General features: G+C 33.9%; 2 protein-coding genes across 2 annotated transcripts; one reads left to right on the top strand and one right to left on the bottom strand.

Annotated features, from left to right (window-relative positions):
* The first annotated feature begins 1,934 nt into the window (after window positions 1-1,934).
* On the top strand, window positions 1,935-7,973 carry LOC132035802 (cytochrome P450 724B1-like). Its single transcript, XM_059425936.1, has 9 exons — window positions 1,935-2,465; window positions 2,554-2,878; window positions 3,349-3,501; window positions 3,620-3,865; window positions 4,535-4,621; window positions 4,731-4,809; window positions 4,968-5,074; window positions 5,864-5,985; window positions 7,621-7,973. The coding sequence occupies exons 1-9, from the start codon at window positions 2,230-2,232 to the stop codon at window positions 7,712-7,714; spliced, it is 1,449 nt and encodes a 482-aa protein (XP_059281919.1). The 5' UTR covers window positions 1,935-2,229; the 3' UTR covers window positions 7,715-7,973.
* Window positions 7,974-9,069: 1,096 nt separating this feature from the next.
* Window positions 9,070-14,991, bottom strand: LOC132035801 (subtilisin-like protease SBT5.3). Its single transcript, XM_059425935.1, has 11 exons — window positions 14,921-14,991; window positions 14,706-14,815; window positions 14,505-14,602; window positions 14,099-14,266; window positions 12,211-12,319; window positions 11,136-11,670; window positions 10,721-10,818; window positions 10,383-10,628; window positions 10,168-10,282; window positions 9,862-10,075; window positions 9,070-9,747 (listed from the first exon to the last, which is right to left on the bottom strand). The coding sequence occupies exons 1-11, from the start codon at window positions 14,954-14,956 to the stop codon at window positions 9,212-9,214; spliced, it is 2,265 nt and encodes a 754-aa protein (XP_059281918.1). The 5' UTR covers window positions 14,957-14,991; the 3' UTR covers window positions 9,070-9,211.
* Between the last annotated feature and the right edge of the window lie 6 nt (window positions 14,992-14,997).

Consider the following 14,997-nt stretch of genomic DNA (forward strand, 5'->3'; position numbering starts at 1 on the left):
CACCATCCGGTGACGAGGTAGATGACTCGGGGACTCACCTACGTTTACGCCGCTCCTACTTGGCCGAGATACCTGTCTTTCATCACGGCCGAGCGTAACGCATACATAGAGGAGCGTGATAACGTCGATTGGGCGGCGTTACGCGCTTCATTAGCTGATGAGCGGCCTGTGAGGAATTTAGAGGGAGCCAAGATTCTTGACTTCGATGAGTTTTTGATCCCGGTTAGTATTTCAAATACTTATTTTGTTCATTTAAATTACGTATTTTAAATATATATGTTACTCATTATTTAGTAATATTTTATATTTTTAGGATTCGCGCCAAATGTCCACGCAGCCACCCACTTAGGCGTTTTCTCGGGCTGCGCGAGCCACGCGTCTTCCCGTGTGACCTGTCGAGCCACGTATAAACTTTTTATTAAAATTAGTTTTATTCAATATAAGGTCAATATTTTATATACATATTTTATTATTTAAAGTATTTATTTTAAATATGCATGTTACTTATTATTTCGTTTTTTTCATATTTTAGGATTCGGCGCGGTGGGTCCACATGAGCGACCCATTCGGGATATTCTCCGGCACTATTGGAAAGGAGGTGTCTTCTCATGAGACTACCGCGGGTAAGATTTTTACTTAAAATTAATTTTATTCAATATAAGGTAAATATTTATTTAATTTTTATAACCTTTATTTGGACTTCGAATAGCATCTTTTCCAGGTGACTACCTCATATTCACCACCAGACCCATCTCAGGAGCCTACAGACCCATCTCAGGAGCCTACTCAGGCGCCCGTTGACACACATGTTTGATTATTCAACAAACGTTAATGTATTCAATATAAATAAGAATTGGTACTAATTATTATATACTTTTCAGGTTCATCTTTCGGCGCACGGTGGCGATTCCCGAGGAAGAGGTCGAGTTTTCGGACCCGGGTTACATGAGGTTAACGTGCTAGGGGGACCCGTATCCCAAGAAGAAACACATTCTAGTCAAGGGCACACGGGCCGTGGGGAAAGAGATTATCATGACTTGGAGCGCCCCGTGCTATTAAGAGGAAAAAGGGAGATGGAGATGATGACGAGGGCGGTGGGGATGGTATGAGCTTTAGGCCTAAGGATAGTCTCATGCATACCACATGTGGGACCCACCACGATAGTGTATATATATTAGTGTTGTACAGTTTATCGTAAATATTATATATTTTTTGCATATTTATAAATATTATCTTAGTATTTATTATTATTTATAGTTTCACATCCTAATTTGATAATAAAAAAAACGTGACACATTCAAAATAAAGTTAAGCATTAATTTAAAAATAACATGAAACCCTAAAAGATAAATAACGTAAAGCTAATGACTACAAGTCTTCAAACAAAAAATGGCTTCGAGCACTTTTCAACCACTAAAACGACAATCCAAACTTTTGCGTATCCTTGATGTATTGAGCTTACCTTATTAGTTGTACAAATATAAGTAGGGTTCTATATAAAATATTGAAGTTCCGGAGTCTCAAAGCATGATTAATATACGGCTAAACTACGTAAAAAAAATTAATAAGAGGCTGTTTTTGGAAAATGGTGGACTCCTATAGCGCAATATTTTATTGCACTATAGGTGAGAGAAACTTTGGTTTAGCGCAGTAAAGCACTTAACGGACGGTTAAGCGCTTTATTTTACTGCGCTAAAGATAATTATGTAACCTTTTTTTTCATTAAGGTATTTTGGTTCAAAATTTTTTTTTTTTTTTGGGTCACTTTGTTTCCGGACTCGTAAACGGATGATGTATACCTTATGGAGTTTATTATGGTGAAAAAATGAAATAGATTAAAACCACAGTTAAAATATGGGATAGCGGGAGTAGTCAAAAAGAACTTCTAACATTATCAATGTATACAAATAGTTAGATCTCATTCATAAAAAGGTTCTTGGTACAGTATCTTTCTTCCATAGCCTGTACCTACTGTTTGTGTAGGTGTAGATCCCAGACTAGGTTGATTTCATTTCCTATGCATCTGACAAAAGTTAATATTCACCCCACTATTTTAATATTACTCCAATATATTCAACGGAAATAATTAAATGCCGGTTTGCTTTTCCTCGATAATACTCCTAAACAACTCCCCCTCTCCTCTATAAATATGTAGTCGAGCCCATCCCCAATTTGCTGCCATCCAAGTTCATAAAATCATTTTCTTTCTTCTCATAAAATTAAACTTCGATGGGTGAAGAAGGTAGCCTTTTGATAATTGTGACCACACTAGTTATTGGTTTTGTAATTGGCATCATTTTGAACCATTTTTGGCCTTTGTTCTTCAAGATTAATAATAATGGTAGTACTACTCTTGTAATTCCCAAGGGCACTTTTGGATGGCCTTTACTTGGTGAAACCCTTTCCTTTTTGAAGCCTCATCCTTCTAATTCTATTGGTGCTTTCCTTCAACAACACTGTTCTAGGTAAGTAACATGCTGTTTCATCATTATGTTACCTTAGGAAAAATATTATTATTGCATGTAATTTTTTTTTTTTTTTTGATTTTTTTAGGTATGGGAAAGTGTTCAAATCCCATTTGTTTTTCTCCCCAACAGTGGTATCTTGTGACCAAGACCTTAATTACTTCATACTACAGAATGAAGATAAGTTATTTCAGTGTAGTTACCCAAAGCCTATACATGGTATTCTTGGAAAAGTTTCACTGCTTGTGGCTGTTGGTGACACACACAAAAGGCTTAGGAACGTTTCATTATCACTAATCAGCACCATCAAGTCAAATCCTGAGTTTATTAATGATGTGGAAAGATCAGCCCTTCAGATTCTTCAATCTTGGAAAGATAAAGAACAAGTCATCTTCTGGGAGGAGTCAAGAAAGGTATTTCATCTAAAATTCCCTAGTCCTTGAACAATTCATGCTGTCAATGTAATTTAGCATATTAAAGGTATACTCAGAATTTTGAGTTTATGAATTCTAAATTTTGTAAAAGATTTTTTATTGAGTTACTTATAATATTTTATAAGTACAATTTAAGTGATTTTTTATAACAAAATATAAAATTTGGGCCAAAGCTTGCCGAACTTGTAAGCAGAAATGTAACTTCATCCATGGTACTTATTACTTATCATCTATTTTAGGTTATTAATCAACTTCTTACTAAATAATGATGAAATTAACTTAAATAACCATTCGTCAAAAAACAAAGAGATGTATAATTAATGTATAGCTTTTGGTCGGGCGATCAGATATATAACTCTTTCTATTTTACTGTTAGTGCGTAGAATTTAAACTAATAAATTTGTGTTGTGACATAAATTTTGGTTTTTCTTGTGTGGGGTTGAATGCAGTTTTCATTTAATGTGATAGTGAAGCAAGTTCTTGGATTAACTCCGGATGATCCACGAAGTGCAACAATTCTTCAAGATTTTCTTGCATTCATGAGAGGCCTAATTTCTTTACCACTCTACATACCTGGAACTCCATATGCAAGAGCTGTGCAGGTTCACTAATTAAAGCATATAGCATTGTTTATTATAAACTTCATTTTTTAGATATGCTTTTGTTGCAAAAAGATTAAAAGTAGGCATGTGAAATTCAACTTTTTGTTTTTCTTTACAGGCTAGAAGCAGAATATCTTCTAATATCAAAGCAATTATAGAGGATAGAAGAAGAAAACATGCTGGTGGTGATAGTAAAAGGAATGATTTTCTAGAGATACTTCTTTGTGTTGATACCTTATCTGAAGATGAAAAAGTTAGCTTTGTTCTTGATTCCCTACTTGGTGGTTATGAGACCACTTCCCTTCTTATGGCTATGGTTGTATTTTTTGTTGGTCAATCACAAAAGGCTCTTGATCAACTTAAGGTAATCACATATTTCTCTCTAAATTATCTTTACTTGGGCTTATATTATTTGTCTTATTGATGAATTGAATTTGTTCCGAAATATGTGGCGTTTTAGCAAAATAAGAAGTACTTCGTATTTATTAAGTATTTTTACCTGAATTCAGTTTTAGTGTTCCAATTAGTAGAGTGTTAATTAACTTAATTTAATGAGACGTTGAAGAATGAGATAAATGATGGAGCATTCCGAATATAATTCAATAATAAATTATGATCTATTTAATAACTTTAGTTTTTAGATAAGAGAGTCACACACTTTAAGGTAGTACCTGTGCATGTAGAGGTCTTGAGTTTGATTCGAATTGCCGCCTCTTATTGAAAAAGATTCACGTGCTTGAATCATAAAAAAGGATAAGGTTAGCCGGAGTGTGTTGAGGATATAATTAAATAAATAAAAATGTTTTCGTTTTAACAATTTAAGCTTTTAGATGTGATAATCACACTTCAATCTAAATAAAAACTACTCATAGAGTTTACAGATATACTTTTGTAATTAAGCCTTGTAAAATAGAAAAGACTTACACGGATAAAATGGATGTACAAATTTTATTGCTTTGTTATTATTATAATCGTTATATTTTTGACTTGCCTTTTTTAATTTCTAAAGTCTCATTACTAATATATGTTGTAGCAAGAGCATGATAACATACGAAGCACGAAGGAAAAGGAGGAGCTTTTGAATTGGGAAGATTACAAGAAGATGGACTTCACTCAAAAGGTTGAGAAAATGAGCAGACAGCACTCATTACTGAATATCATAAATTATAGACTTTATATTATATTTTTGATGTCTTTAACTTAATTTATTTTATTCATATTAAATACAGGTCATAAATGAAGCTCTCAGATATGGGAATGTTGTCAAATTCGTGCACCGAAAGGCCCTTAAAGACGTCAATTTTAGAGGTATGTTGTTGACCTGTAATGCTCCAAATATTTTAAAAAATGTTCATGTGTAATTATGCATGCATGAACTTTTCCCATAGTACAATTCTACTTTTTCCAGATTTTAAAGTGTTCTTGACATTTAAGAATGATTTTTAAATGTAAAATTGTGTATGTAGATTATGTGATTCCAGCAGGTTGGAAGGTCCTACCAGTATTTAGTGCAGTTCATTTGGACCCATCAGTACATGCCAATGCCCTCCAGTTTAATCCTTGGAGATGGGAGGTAATTAATTATATCAGTTTGAGTTTAATTTATATACACGGTTAATATAAGAAATTTTTGCAATATAAAGTTTACCGTTACATGTTATAATAAGCAATTTTTCAAGATTACAAAATTCACAATTTAAGAAGGTTTAGTTGGGTGACCTTGTGTAAATAATTTCTTTCACAAATAGTTGTATATAGCTAAAATCAAGGAATTAAACGATATTCATGGTGAAAAAGAAAATCTTTACATGCAGTTGCATGTAATTTAAATCAAAAGAACTAATTCAAATTTAAGTTTTTATACTGATAGTAGTAAGAAATATTTATACTATTAATTGTTGTAAAGTTAAATTGCTAAAAAAAAATAAAAAAAAAATCTCTTCAATAAATAAAATAAACAGAAAGTGACATGTTATTACTCCACAAATTACTTATAGATCAATTTACATTAGTAGTGTGAAATTTTTCTGCATGTACCTATAAACTCAAATCCTGTTCTGATAAGTAAATATCTTAGACTAATGTTAGAACCAACGCTGACATTGTGGGTCTTCAACGTCAATAATAGAAGACACGTGATAATTATTTGTGAAAAAAGGTTATTAATTAGATAATAATTTACTCCAATATGACCTGTATCTACTTTATGACAAGGGATTATGTCATAACAAAGTGTTGATACCCATTCCCCTCTAAACAAAGCCCCATATCTCATTTTTTTTTCTTTCTTTTAAGTATGTCTCATTATCAATTTGTTAACTCCTTTTTTTTTTTTTTTTTGGCATTAAAATAAAATGTTTAGAGTGATGAGCAAATATGCAAGAAATTGACTCCTTTTGGGGGAGGGTCGAGGTGTTGCCCTGGATTTGAACTTGCAAAGGTTGAAGTAGCATTCTTCCTCCACCACCTTGTACAAAAGTACCGGTAAATCTCTAATTTATATTTTGTAGCACTTCTTGTGATCAGTTATGTTTGATATATTATTTTATAGTAAATAATTTCCACTGTCCTAATATTGTTAATTTCAACAACAAAAGTCATTGGATACAATCACCTAGTACCCTAAAAGGTGTTTTACCATCTAAAAAAGGGTGTTCGTAGTCCTTGACTCGGTTTTTGGTTAAAATGAAATCAAACAAATTAAGTCTGTTTTTTCTAATATTCAAATCAAACCGAACATCATTGTATAAATTCTATCGGTTTCGATTTTTTCGGTTTTATCGGTTTTTGCGATTTTTTTCGGATTTTAAGAATGTATTAATACAGAGAACCTTTGAATCAAATGGTAACTAAATACGGCTTTTGACCGTCATCCATTCAAATCTAAGAATCTTCTTAATTAATTCATTAACTTTATTTAGGTATAGACCTATGACTTGGGTATAGAATTACAGAAACATAACATCTACGTTTCATGATTCTAGTTACCTCCCTACATATAGCCTTTTGATATTACGCAGCCCCTCAAGAATTTTTGTTATGCAGACTCATCGAGTTTATGAAGCATTGAGAAGAAATCACAGAAGTTAAAACGAAAAATGATAAACAGAAAGACAAAGTCATCTACCAAATCCCTTTAAATTCCAATTGCCATTTTCTTCCCCTTAATTTGTTACGGATAAAATGCTAGCTTATCAGTAGTAATTCAGATGGCATGTAAATGAAGGAACCGTAAAACTGAATAAGGCGAAAATTCTATTTTACCTTTAGCAAATTTCTTTTTATTTTACCTTAAACTTAAATGGGCTACACTTTTCGTTCTAATTATTTGAATTTGCATTGGACTTGGAATGGGTCAACTTTTGTATATATATATATAGAAATATATATTTTAAATATGTATGTATCTATCGGTTTTGTTCGGGTTTTTTTGGTTTAACATCAAACCAAACCAAATGTCATCGGTTTTTTAAAATTTAAAACCAAATCAAGTTAAACCAAGCTGGTTTTCGATTTATTAAGTTGGTTTGACTTGGTTTACCGGTTCGGATCGGTTTTTCGATCTCATTTGAACACCCCTACATGCTGTTAAGGCTTTTGGGTCAAAATGACGTATTCTTTTTTATTTTAAAAATATTTATTTTAGAGAAGGAAGGTGTTTGACTAAACTTTTAATAACCGAAAGTTTTTAGCTTTAACGTAGAAGTTGAAAAGAGTAATTTTTCGAAATATAATCTTTTTTGATTTTCTTTTATAACAAGATTAGACATTAAAAATTCAGATTTACCAAATCAAAATTTTGTAGGTAATTTGACATGTAAAAGCCATTTTTGAAAATATTGAACATGAATTACTAACAAAAGCACTTCTCAAATAATTTAAGTCTAACACAAACTGCAACTTTGTCAAAGCATTTTTCCAGAAAGCACTTTTAGTAATAAAATATGTTTTCAAACTTAGCTGATTTCTACAGTTTCATCAAACAAGCCATTGGTAACCCAAATTTATCTCATCTAACATATTCGTATTGTGGTTCTTTTTATTTTCTGTTATAATTAAAATTCCATTAGAAGTTTTTATATTTTTTAATTGTACTAAATATGGACACGTGCGATGTAGATGGGACGTAGAAGAAGGAGAACAACCTATTGCATATCCATATGTGGAGTTCAAAAATGGTTTAACAATCAGATTGCATCAAAATTCTACTTAGGCCCTGCAATATTTGAGTATATGGTCATGGATTAGGCAACACATTGTGATGAAAATTCCAATGACAACACCAAAATCAGGTAGTCCAATGCTATGTCATTTGTATACAGGAGCTCATCATGAAGATCTCTTCCTAATTCGGATATCTGTTCTCCCTCGTACAGAAAGAAAACAGGATTTCCTTTTTCTTTTCTTTTTGTGTATGATCGATATACATAATTCCACGGAGAAAATCCTATAATCTTTCAGTAGTTTCTTCATTTCGTGTAGGTTTTATCTGATTGATATTAATAATAACGTCCAAGTGTTGGGCAAGAAAAATTCAGGACTCAAATCATGGGCAACTTCAAGTTAATAGTATAATAATAATTGAATGGGCAGTGTGTGTGTATTTACTGGGTTCACATGAACCTGTAATCGACCCTCTAGATATATTTCTGACCCTCTGGAAGATATATTTCAATGAATCCATTCTTGAGATGAGGTGAGTGGTATAAGCCATAGGTAGTGCCTCAACTTCTAAGTCAAAGCACAAGAAGTTCTTTCCAATAAAGTATGAGCCATCATAGGATGTAAACTTCTTGCTCAAGTAATACATTACCCGTTCTTTTTGGCTGGTTTCATCATGCTGTCCCAATACACACCTAAATCCGTTGTCTGATAGAGATAGGTATAGAATTAAAGGACTCAAATTTTTAACTGAAAGTGTTTTTCAAGGAAAATATTTTTTGATAACCAAACACCAGAAGTGACTCACTGCAGCCAAAAGATCCAAAGTATTACTTAGTGATTGCAATCCATCATTGATTGCAATCCATCATTAAATATTCGTTATGATAAGCTTTGTACATTGTTAACAACAACATACCCAGTGTAATTTCACAAGTGGGATATGGAGAGGAGTAGAGTGTACGCAGACCTTACCTCTACCTTGAGAGGTAGAGAGACTGTTTCCGATAGACTCTCAGCTCAGAATATAACAATAACAAAGCAAGTTAAGGATGGAAAAAGAGTACATTGTTAAGGAACAAAATTCTTTTTCATCTGTTCAAATAGATTGCACTAAACTTCATGCCACTCGCATTTATGACTTGTGAGCACCACTGCTTAAAAGTTAAAACAATGCTGACAATAAACAGCTACTAGTTCATAGCTAAACTACGCCCTCACCACGTGTTGTTTCTCAGATGACATTTCACAATTAACAAGTGATTATCTTCGGTAGGGATTTAGTAAGCTCATTGGTTACCCGAACTCACCTTGTTGGTGAGGGTTCGGAATCCTACATCAGAATCTCTTTCCCCATTTCCCCTTCCCCTCCCCCCATGTAATAAAAATAATTTTAAAAAAAAATGATTATATTCAGACTGCATTGAATTCTCACTAAAAGATTTTCATTAAGTACACATCCCTTTCTCATTTTTTTTGCTGGACTGGAGAAAAAAATATCAATGAACTAACTTGCAGTCATTACTTGAAAAAAATCTGACAAACCTGCCTAGTTACATTTTACTACAATTGGACTTCTAACATAGTGCTTACTATCAGACCAAATTAACTGTCCAAATACATAATCTTTTGGTGCATTAACTCCTTTAACCTTCAATGTGAGCTTAAACGATTTCTCCTCACCAATATTCTTGAACTCAAGAATATTGGGCTCAACAATAACAGAAATTCCAATGGGCCTGCGAATACGAGCTTTATACGTAGCTGGAGATCCAACATTCTTCAAAGTTCTTGTAACAGTAACGGACCCATTGAGATTAGGCACTGTGATTGAGGGTAAATTCATGTTGATGAAATTAATCGGATCGGGGCATTTGAAAGGTCCTTGGGTAAATGTCTTTATTTGAGTTTCATTGTAGCCTTGTGCACAGAGAAAACTCAAATAATCATCAATTGTCAAGTCGTAGACCAAGCCAGGATCCATGGCACGGTTTGGCCTTACGTGCCCTGATCCATAAGCAAATGGACTTGTCTTGATGTGACTAGCATTCAACATTGGCTCTACAGCATTATCTCGCGTTCTCGCTATACAACAAGAAAAATAACATGGCATCAAAACCAGAACCAGAACCAGGGTAGTAATTAGGAAATTATGCGATGCAAATAGATTCACATTTTTAAAAGTTTTATTTTACTCACCAGTTGTCATAATTGCGGACTTGATAGCAGAAGGACTCCAAGTTGGGTGGAGGGTTTTTAAAAGGCCAACAATACCAGAAACATGAGGGCATGACATAGAAGTGCCTGAAACTGAGTTAAATTTAACCCGACGTTTATCAAAATCTTGATTTGTAGGTCCTTCAGCGCCAGTATAGGCAGCAATTATACTCACTCCTGGAGCAGTGATATCAGGCTGCAAACATTATCTCAAATAAATGACCCAACGAATGACATTATTATTCTAATAAGCTCAAACAAATTACAATGTTGAATTTGTATTAAAACCTTAAGAATTTCAGGTGTAACAGTGTTAGGCCCTATCGATGAAAAGGCTGCCATAACCGGAGCTGGCTTTGTCCCCAGTTGAGTTGTTGGATGTGTGATGGAAGCTGTAGGTGCACTGCTTAAAACGTTTTAACAAGAAAATGAAGTGGCATAGTTAGATAAAGTCCTTATACTTTAAGTGTATATAAGTTAAATCAATTCATTACTTGTTATACCTTGTTGAGTCAAGATAAGCGAAGACAGATAGTCCATCATTGTAACTAATTTGCGTAGCAGGTAAGACGTGAGGATCAGCAATAATTTCGTTGCCAGACGCATAATCATTTGCTAGAACCATTCCAACTGCACCTGCTAAAGCAGCTTGTTGGCCCTTGTCAACCCTTGCATTATCTCCTCTTAGGCAAACTAAAATAGATCCTTTTACCTTCTTAGGGTCCAATGCACCAGCTTTGCATAGTTGACTGCAGAAGCACATATAAATAACTAAATCTTAACCCAACATGTGAAATTTGCATTTTTTAAGAACTAGGGAAGTGAATAAGATTATACTCACGCGTCTTCGGTTATAGCATGCTGAGCTTTTGCTGAAGCAGCACTGATAATTGGGAAGAACTTTCCTTTGGGTAGTGCTTCAACTGAAAGGCTTTCTCCCTATAAACATTTCATTTAGTACAATCAAGACAATAATATAAATTTCCAGCTCACAGAGCAAAGATTCTAGCGAGGTTCAACAATGTAAGAATATCACTCCCGGAATTTAACAATAACAAGCGATAATTACATTCCAATGCCTTTCAGTGATTTAATTTACAAAATAGCCATAAAATGTATAGGTTTGTATTTTAAGTATAAATATACATAAATATACATGTAATATACATAAACATATAATATACATAATCAGTGTATATGTTTTGTAACAATTTACATATATACTATAATTTTCAGACAAAGGAAAAGAAAATTACCTTGTAATGCTTGTTGTTTCCGAGGGTGACATAGCTAGGAAACTGACGATCCATGGTGCTTGCCCCAACGGTGATGACCCAAGGTGCAACATTAGATACTGTACCAGCACCAGGACCAGAGTTACCAGCAGATGTGACCACAACAATTCCATGCTTAACAGCATGAAATGCACCGATAGCAACACTGTCATTGGCATATGCTACTGCTTCTCCTCCAAGTGACACCGAAAGCACATCCACGCCATCATGAATTGCCATATCAAAAGCAGCCAAGACATCTGCATCAAAGCACTCATTGCCCATAATTGGAGTCCAGCAAACTTTATAAGCTGCTACTCTTGCTTTTGGTGATCCACCCTTTGCCGTCCCGTTTCCATACCCAAAAACACTAGCTCCCTTAACAAAGCTCCCACCGGCTGTGGATAACGTGTGGGAACCATGGCCATCGGTGTCTCGTGGTGTGTTGGAAGTTGAATTTAGAGATCCTGCTAGAGTAGCATATCCTTTGTTGAAGTACCTTGCTCCGATTAGCTTCCTTTATTAAAAAATCGACATAACTTCAATGTCAAAATCTTCATTCTGATACTAAAATGTTGAATTCATATCCTAAACGGATGGTTTGAAGTAGGATTTCTTAACTTATTTTAAATTATCGTGGATTGGTGACATAGGGAACAGATCAACAATCACATTAGAATTACTTATGTTTTCAAAAACTTAAAAACTTATTAAAACAATCACAACTAAAAGAGTAGGAACTAGCGACGGACAAATTCTGTAGCTGAATGGTTAAATCCGTCGCTAATTCTATTTAGCTACGGATTATTTAGGAAGCGGACGGAGCCGAATCGTTAAAGTAAGCTAATTGGCAATTTAACTGGACGGATTACTACGGCAATTTAACAAGCAGTTCATAGTTAATACCAGTTTTTTTATAGTGATAAAGATAGATGTATGGTTTAAATTTTAGATGGGTACAATGTCAGTGATTAGAAAGTTCTAAAGTGCAAAATATTCTGTTTGTAGAGCTGTGAAGAAAGGTGATAAAATAAGTGGACACAGGGATATACAGTACCTATTGCAATGAAAGGTGGGATCAGAATCACTTTGACAAATTCCTCTCCACTTTGAAGGGATTGGTCCCAATCCTTCATCACTAAAGCTTTCTGATTCAGGCCAGGCACCTGGTCCACAACCCCATCAAACAAAAAGTTAAGAGTATTGAGGAAAACAGCCAATGTCATAATGTAAGAAAGAAAATTAATCTTTATGAACTCTTACAGTTACTTTTAGTCTAAGTTCATACACAAAAATAGCATGAAATGAGCTGTCAAAGGCGAAAAGATATATGGGAATTGTGAATTGCAAAAGGTTGACTAATTAAGACAAAGAAGGAAGGATGAAATCATCCATCTTTTGAGGCAAGGGCATCAGAACCTAAGCTTTTCTTACATGTTCTGTTCTTTTAGTTCTACTTTTGTTTCCACCTTGTTCTTTGCTTTCAGTGACAACACCATTCACTAACGGTGGCAGAGTCAAAACTTCCGCTAAAGAGGGTCAAAATAAAAAGCAATAAATACATGAAAAAAATTAAGGGGAAACTTTTTACTTATAGACATAGTGTATTTTTTTAGCGAAGGGATTTGGGTGGGGAGGGCGGCAAAAAATTACATTGCATATATAGGATATATTTTCTGTGTTTGTATAAGTATATTAACTTTTGAATACCCTAAATAAATGCAAAAGATTAGCTCAAGCGGTTTAGGGTGTTCAATATTATCTCTAGCGTCCAGGTTCCCTTCCCAGGGACAACATTATTTTTTATATTTAGCTTTTGTTGCTTTTTTCGAACCCCTGAGTGAAAATCTTGGATCCGCCACTGCCTTAGAAAAGTATGACCGCGCCACTGTGTAGGCTTTTGTCTACGATAGGACAACACAAGCTATATGATAATTGGACATGAAAGAAAAAAAAAAAAGTTTTAAGTTCCTCAACTTTTATGAACATTATTTTTTATCAATAAATACAGGAATTTAGCTTCTAGATTGCTGAGTAATTTCCCAACATGCATGTCTTTGCTTAGAGTTGCACAGCAAGCAAAATGATATGGATTGTCAATGAGAGTACTAATTGCAATTGTAACTAAAATATTATGAGAATTGACCCCGCCAACCAGAGAGTATGTTAGTTCTTGTAATAAGTTGAACACTTATGATATTATGAATAAAATAATTCTACTTCTCCACTGCTTACTCCTTCAATTGCTGAAAGGTGCAGAAATTGTCGATAAAAGAACCTTCGTCAAATAGATAATTATTTTGGTATATGTGAAAGTGGGTTGGCCAAGGCACCGAGATTAATGAGATCTTGAAATATCAATATTCAATTCAACTACTATAGTTTATTATTATCAAGATCAAATCACACAAGTTTCTAACAAGGTCTTTATCACAATTATGGGATCACAAAATAACACATTTTCACATCAACAAAGTCAATGGTCTAAGGCGCAACTTATTGCAAGCGCAATTTTCTCCACATGCCTATTGTTTGACTAAAGTAGGGACTAATAGCTTGTTTGATCAAGCTTTTGAGGCAAAAGTATTTTTTTTCTTTTAAAAAGCTTATTTTAGATAGTTCAAAAATTTGGTTAAGCTTTTAGGAAAGAGAATAAGTGCCTTTGTTTGTAGTAAAAATTATTTTTTTGAAGCTGAATAAAGTAGCTTTTACCGGAAGCCCTTTTGGAATTGGACAAATTAATGCTTTAATATTGACAAAAAAAATTCTTTAATTGATTAGCCAAACACGTTATTCTTCAAAAATATTTTATTTACAAAGCACTCTTCATAGCTTGGCAAAACCGCTATTAAAGGGAAGGGTTGAAAATATTGCAGAATAATCTTCAAACATGAAATTATGGGTCTGTAAATTGGGTATAAAATAGTGAATATAAAAAGCATTACCAGTATCAAGGTTGCCAATGATGGTATCTTCTCCAAATCTTGCCTTCTTCCATAGTGAACTTGGATGAATAACTCCATCATTATTCTCCAACCCCATGAAGTTCCATGATCTTGTTGTGTGTAATTTTCTTCCCCTGTTTTCAAATACTGATACTACCTGGGGATGCCCTGCAAAAAAAAGTTCATATTAACAACATCATATTATACTAAATACACTGGCAATCGTATGCTCGTGTTCAAACAAATTTAAAAACTCTCAAAGTAAAGACGTGCCCTGAATCTGAATTAGTCAGGCAAGTGAACTTTACTGGAAGACACCAGGTCTCGAACTCTACTTGGCACGAATCCTAAACAGAAGTTAAATACTACATTACACTAAAGATCAAGACTACCCCACATCGCTTACTTGAAATTTCTGCTGCTTCTTCATCCTTAAGCATAGCAGAAAAGCCATTGATGTGCCTAGTGTAAGAGTAGAAAATTGCTTCCTTTGCTTTCTCAGTGCTGTTGTTGAGATTACAAACGTGTAAGATTTTGGAAAAATTCACATAATCACAAAGGGAATACGACTTAATTAAAAGCATTACATAATTAAGTACACGATTACCTTCCCAAGTATGATCCAAGAAACTTGTGATGTGAATCTGTTACTCTATCATAATCAACGGATGTAACTTCATTTCCATGTGAATGAGCACCCATGTACACCACATATGACTATACACAAACCAAATTGACTAGTTAGTTTTATTTTTTTATTTTTTTATTTTTTTTTATGTAAACAATGAATGAGTTAAAACTGCAAAAATCATACTTAATTACCTTTTTTATGGCCAATGTGGGACTAAGCAATAACATAAAAAGAACTGAAAGCAAACATAAGGAGACTGAGATTTCTC

This window comes from Lycium ferocissimum, chromosome 11, assembly GCF_029784015.1.
Source record: "Lycium ferocissimum isolate CSIRO_LF1 chromosome 11, AGI_CSIRO_Lferr_CH_V1, whole genome shotgun sequence".
In the NCBI taxonomy this organism is placed as follows: domain Eukaryota; kingdom Viridiplantae; phylum Streptophyta; class Magnoliopsida; order Solanales; family Solanaceae; genus Lycium; species Lycium ferocissimum.

Bases quoted from the DNA above. Each gene is read 5' to 3' on its own strand.
- LOC132035802 (XM_059425936.1), top strand. From the start codon at position 2,230: ATGGGTGAAGAAGGTAGCCTTTTGATAATTGTGACCACACTAGTTATT. The intron at 3,502-3,619 runs GTTCACTAATTA...TTTTCTTTACAG, and splicing joins CATATGCAAGAGCTGTGCAG to GCTAGAAGCAGAATATCTTC. The intron at 4,622-4,730 runs GTTGAGAAAATG...TATTAAATACAG, and splicing joins AGATGGACTTCACTCAAAAG to GTCATAAATGAAGCTCTCAG.
- LOC132035801 (XM_059425935.1), bottom strand. From the start codon at position 14,956: ATGTTATTGCTTAGTCCCACATTGGCCATAAAAAAG. The intron at 14,603-14,705 runs GTAATCGTGTAC...TCTCAACAACAG, and splicing joins CTTGGATCATACTTGGGAAG to CACTGAGAAAGCAAAGGAAG. The intron at 14,267-14,504 runs GTAAGCGATGTG...TTTTTTTTGCAG, and splicing joins AGAAGCAGCAGAAATTTCAA to GGCATCCCCAGGTAGTATCA.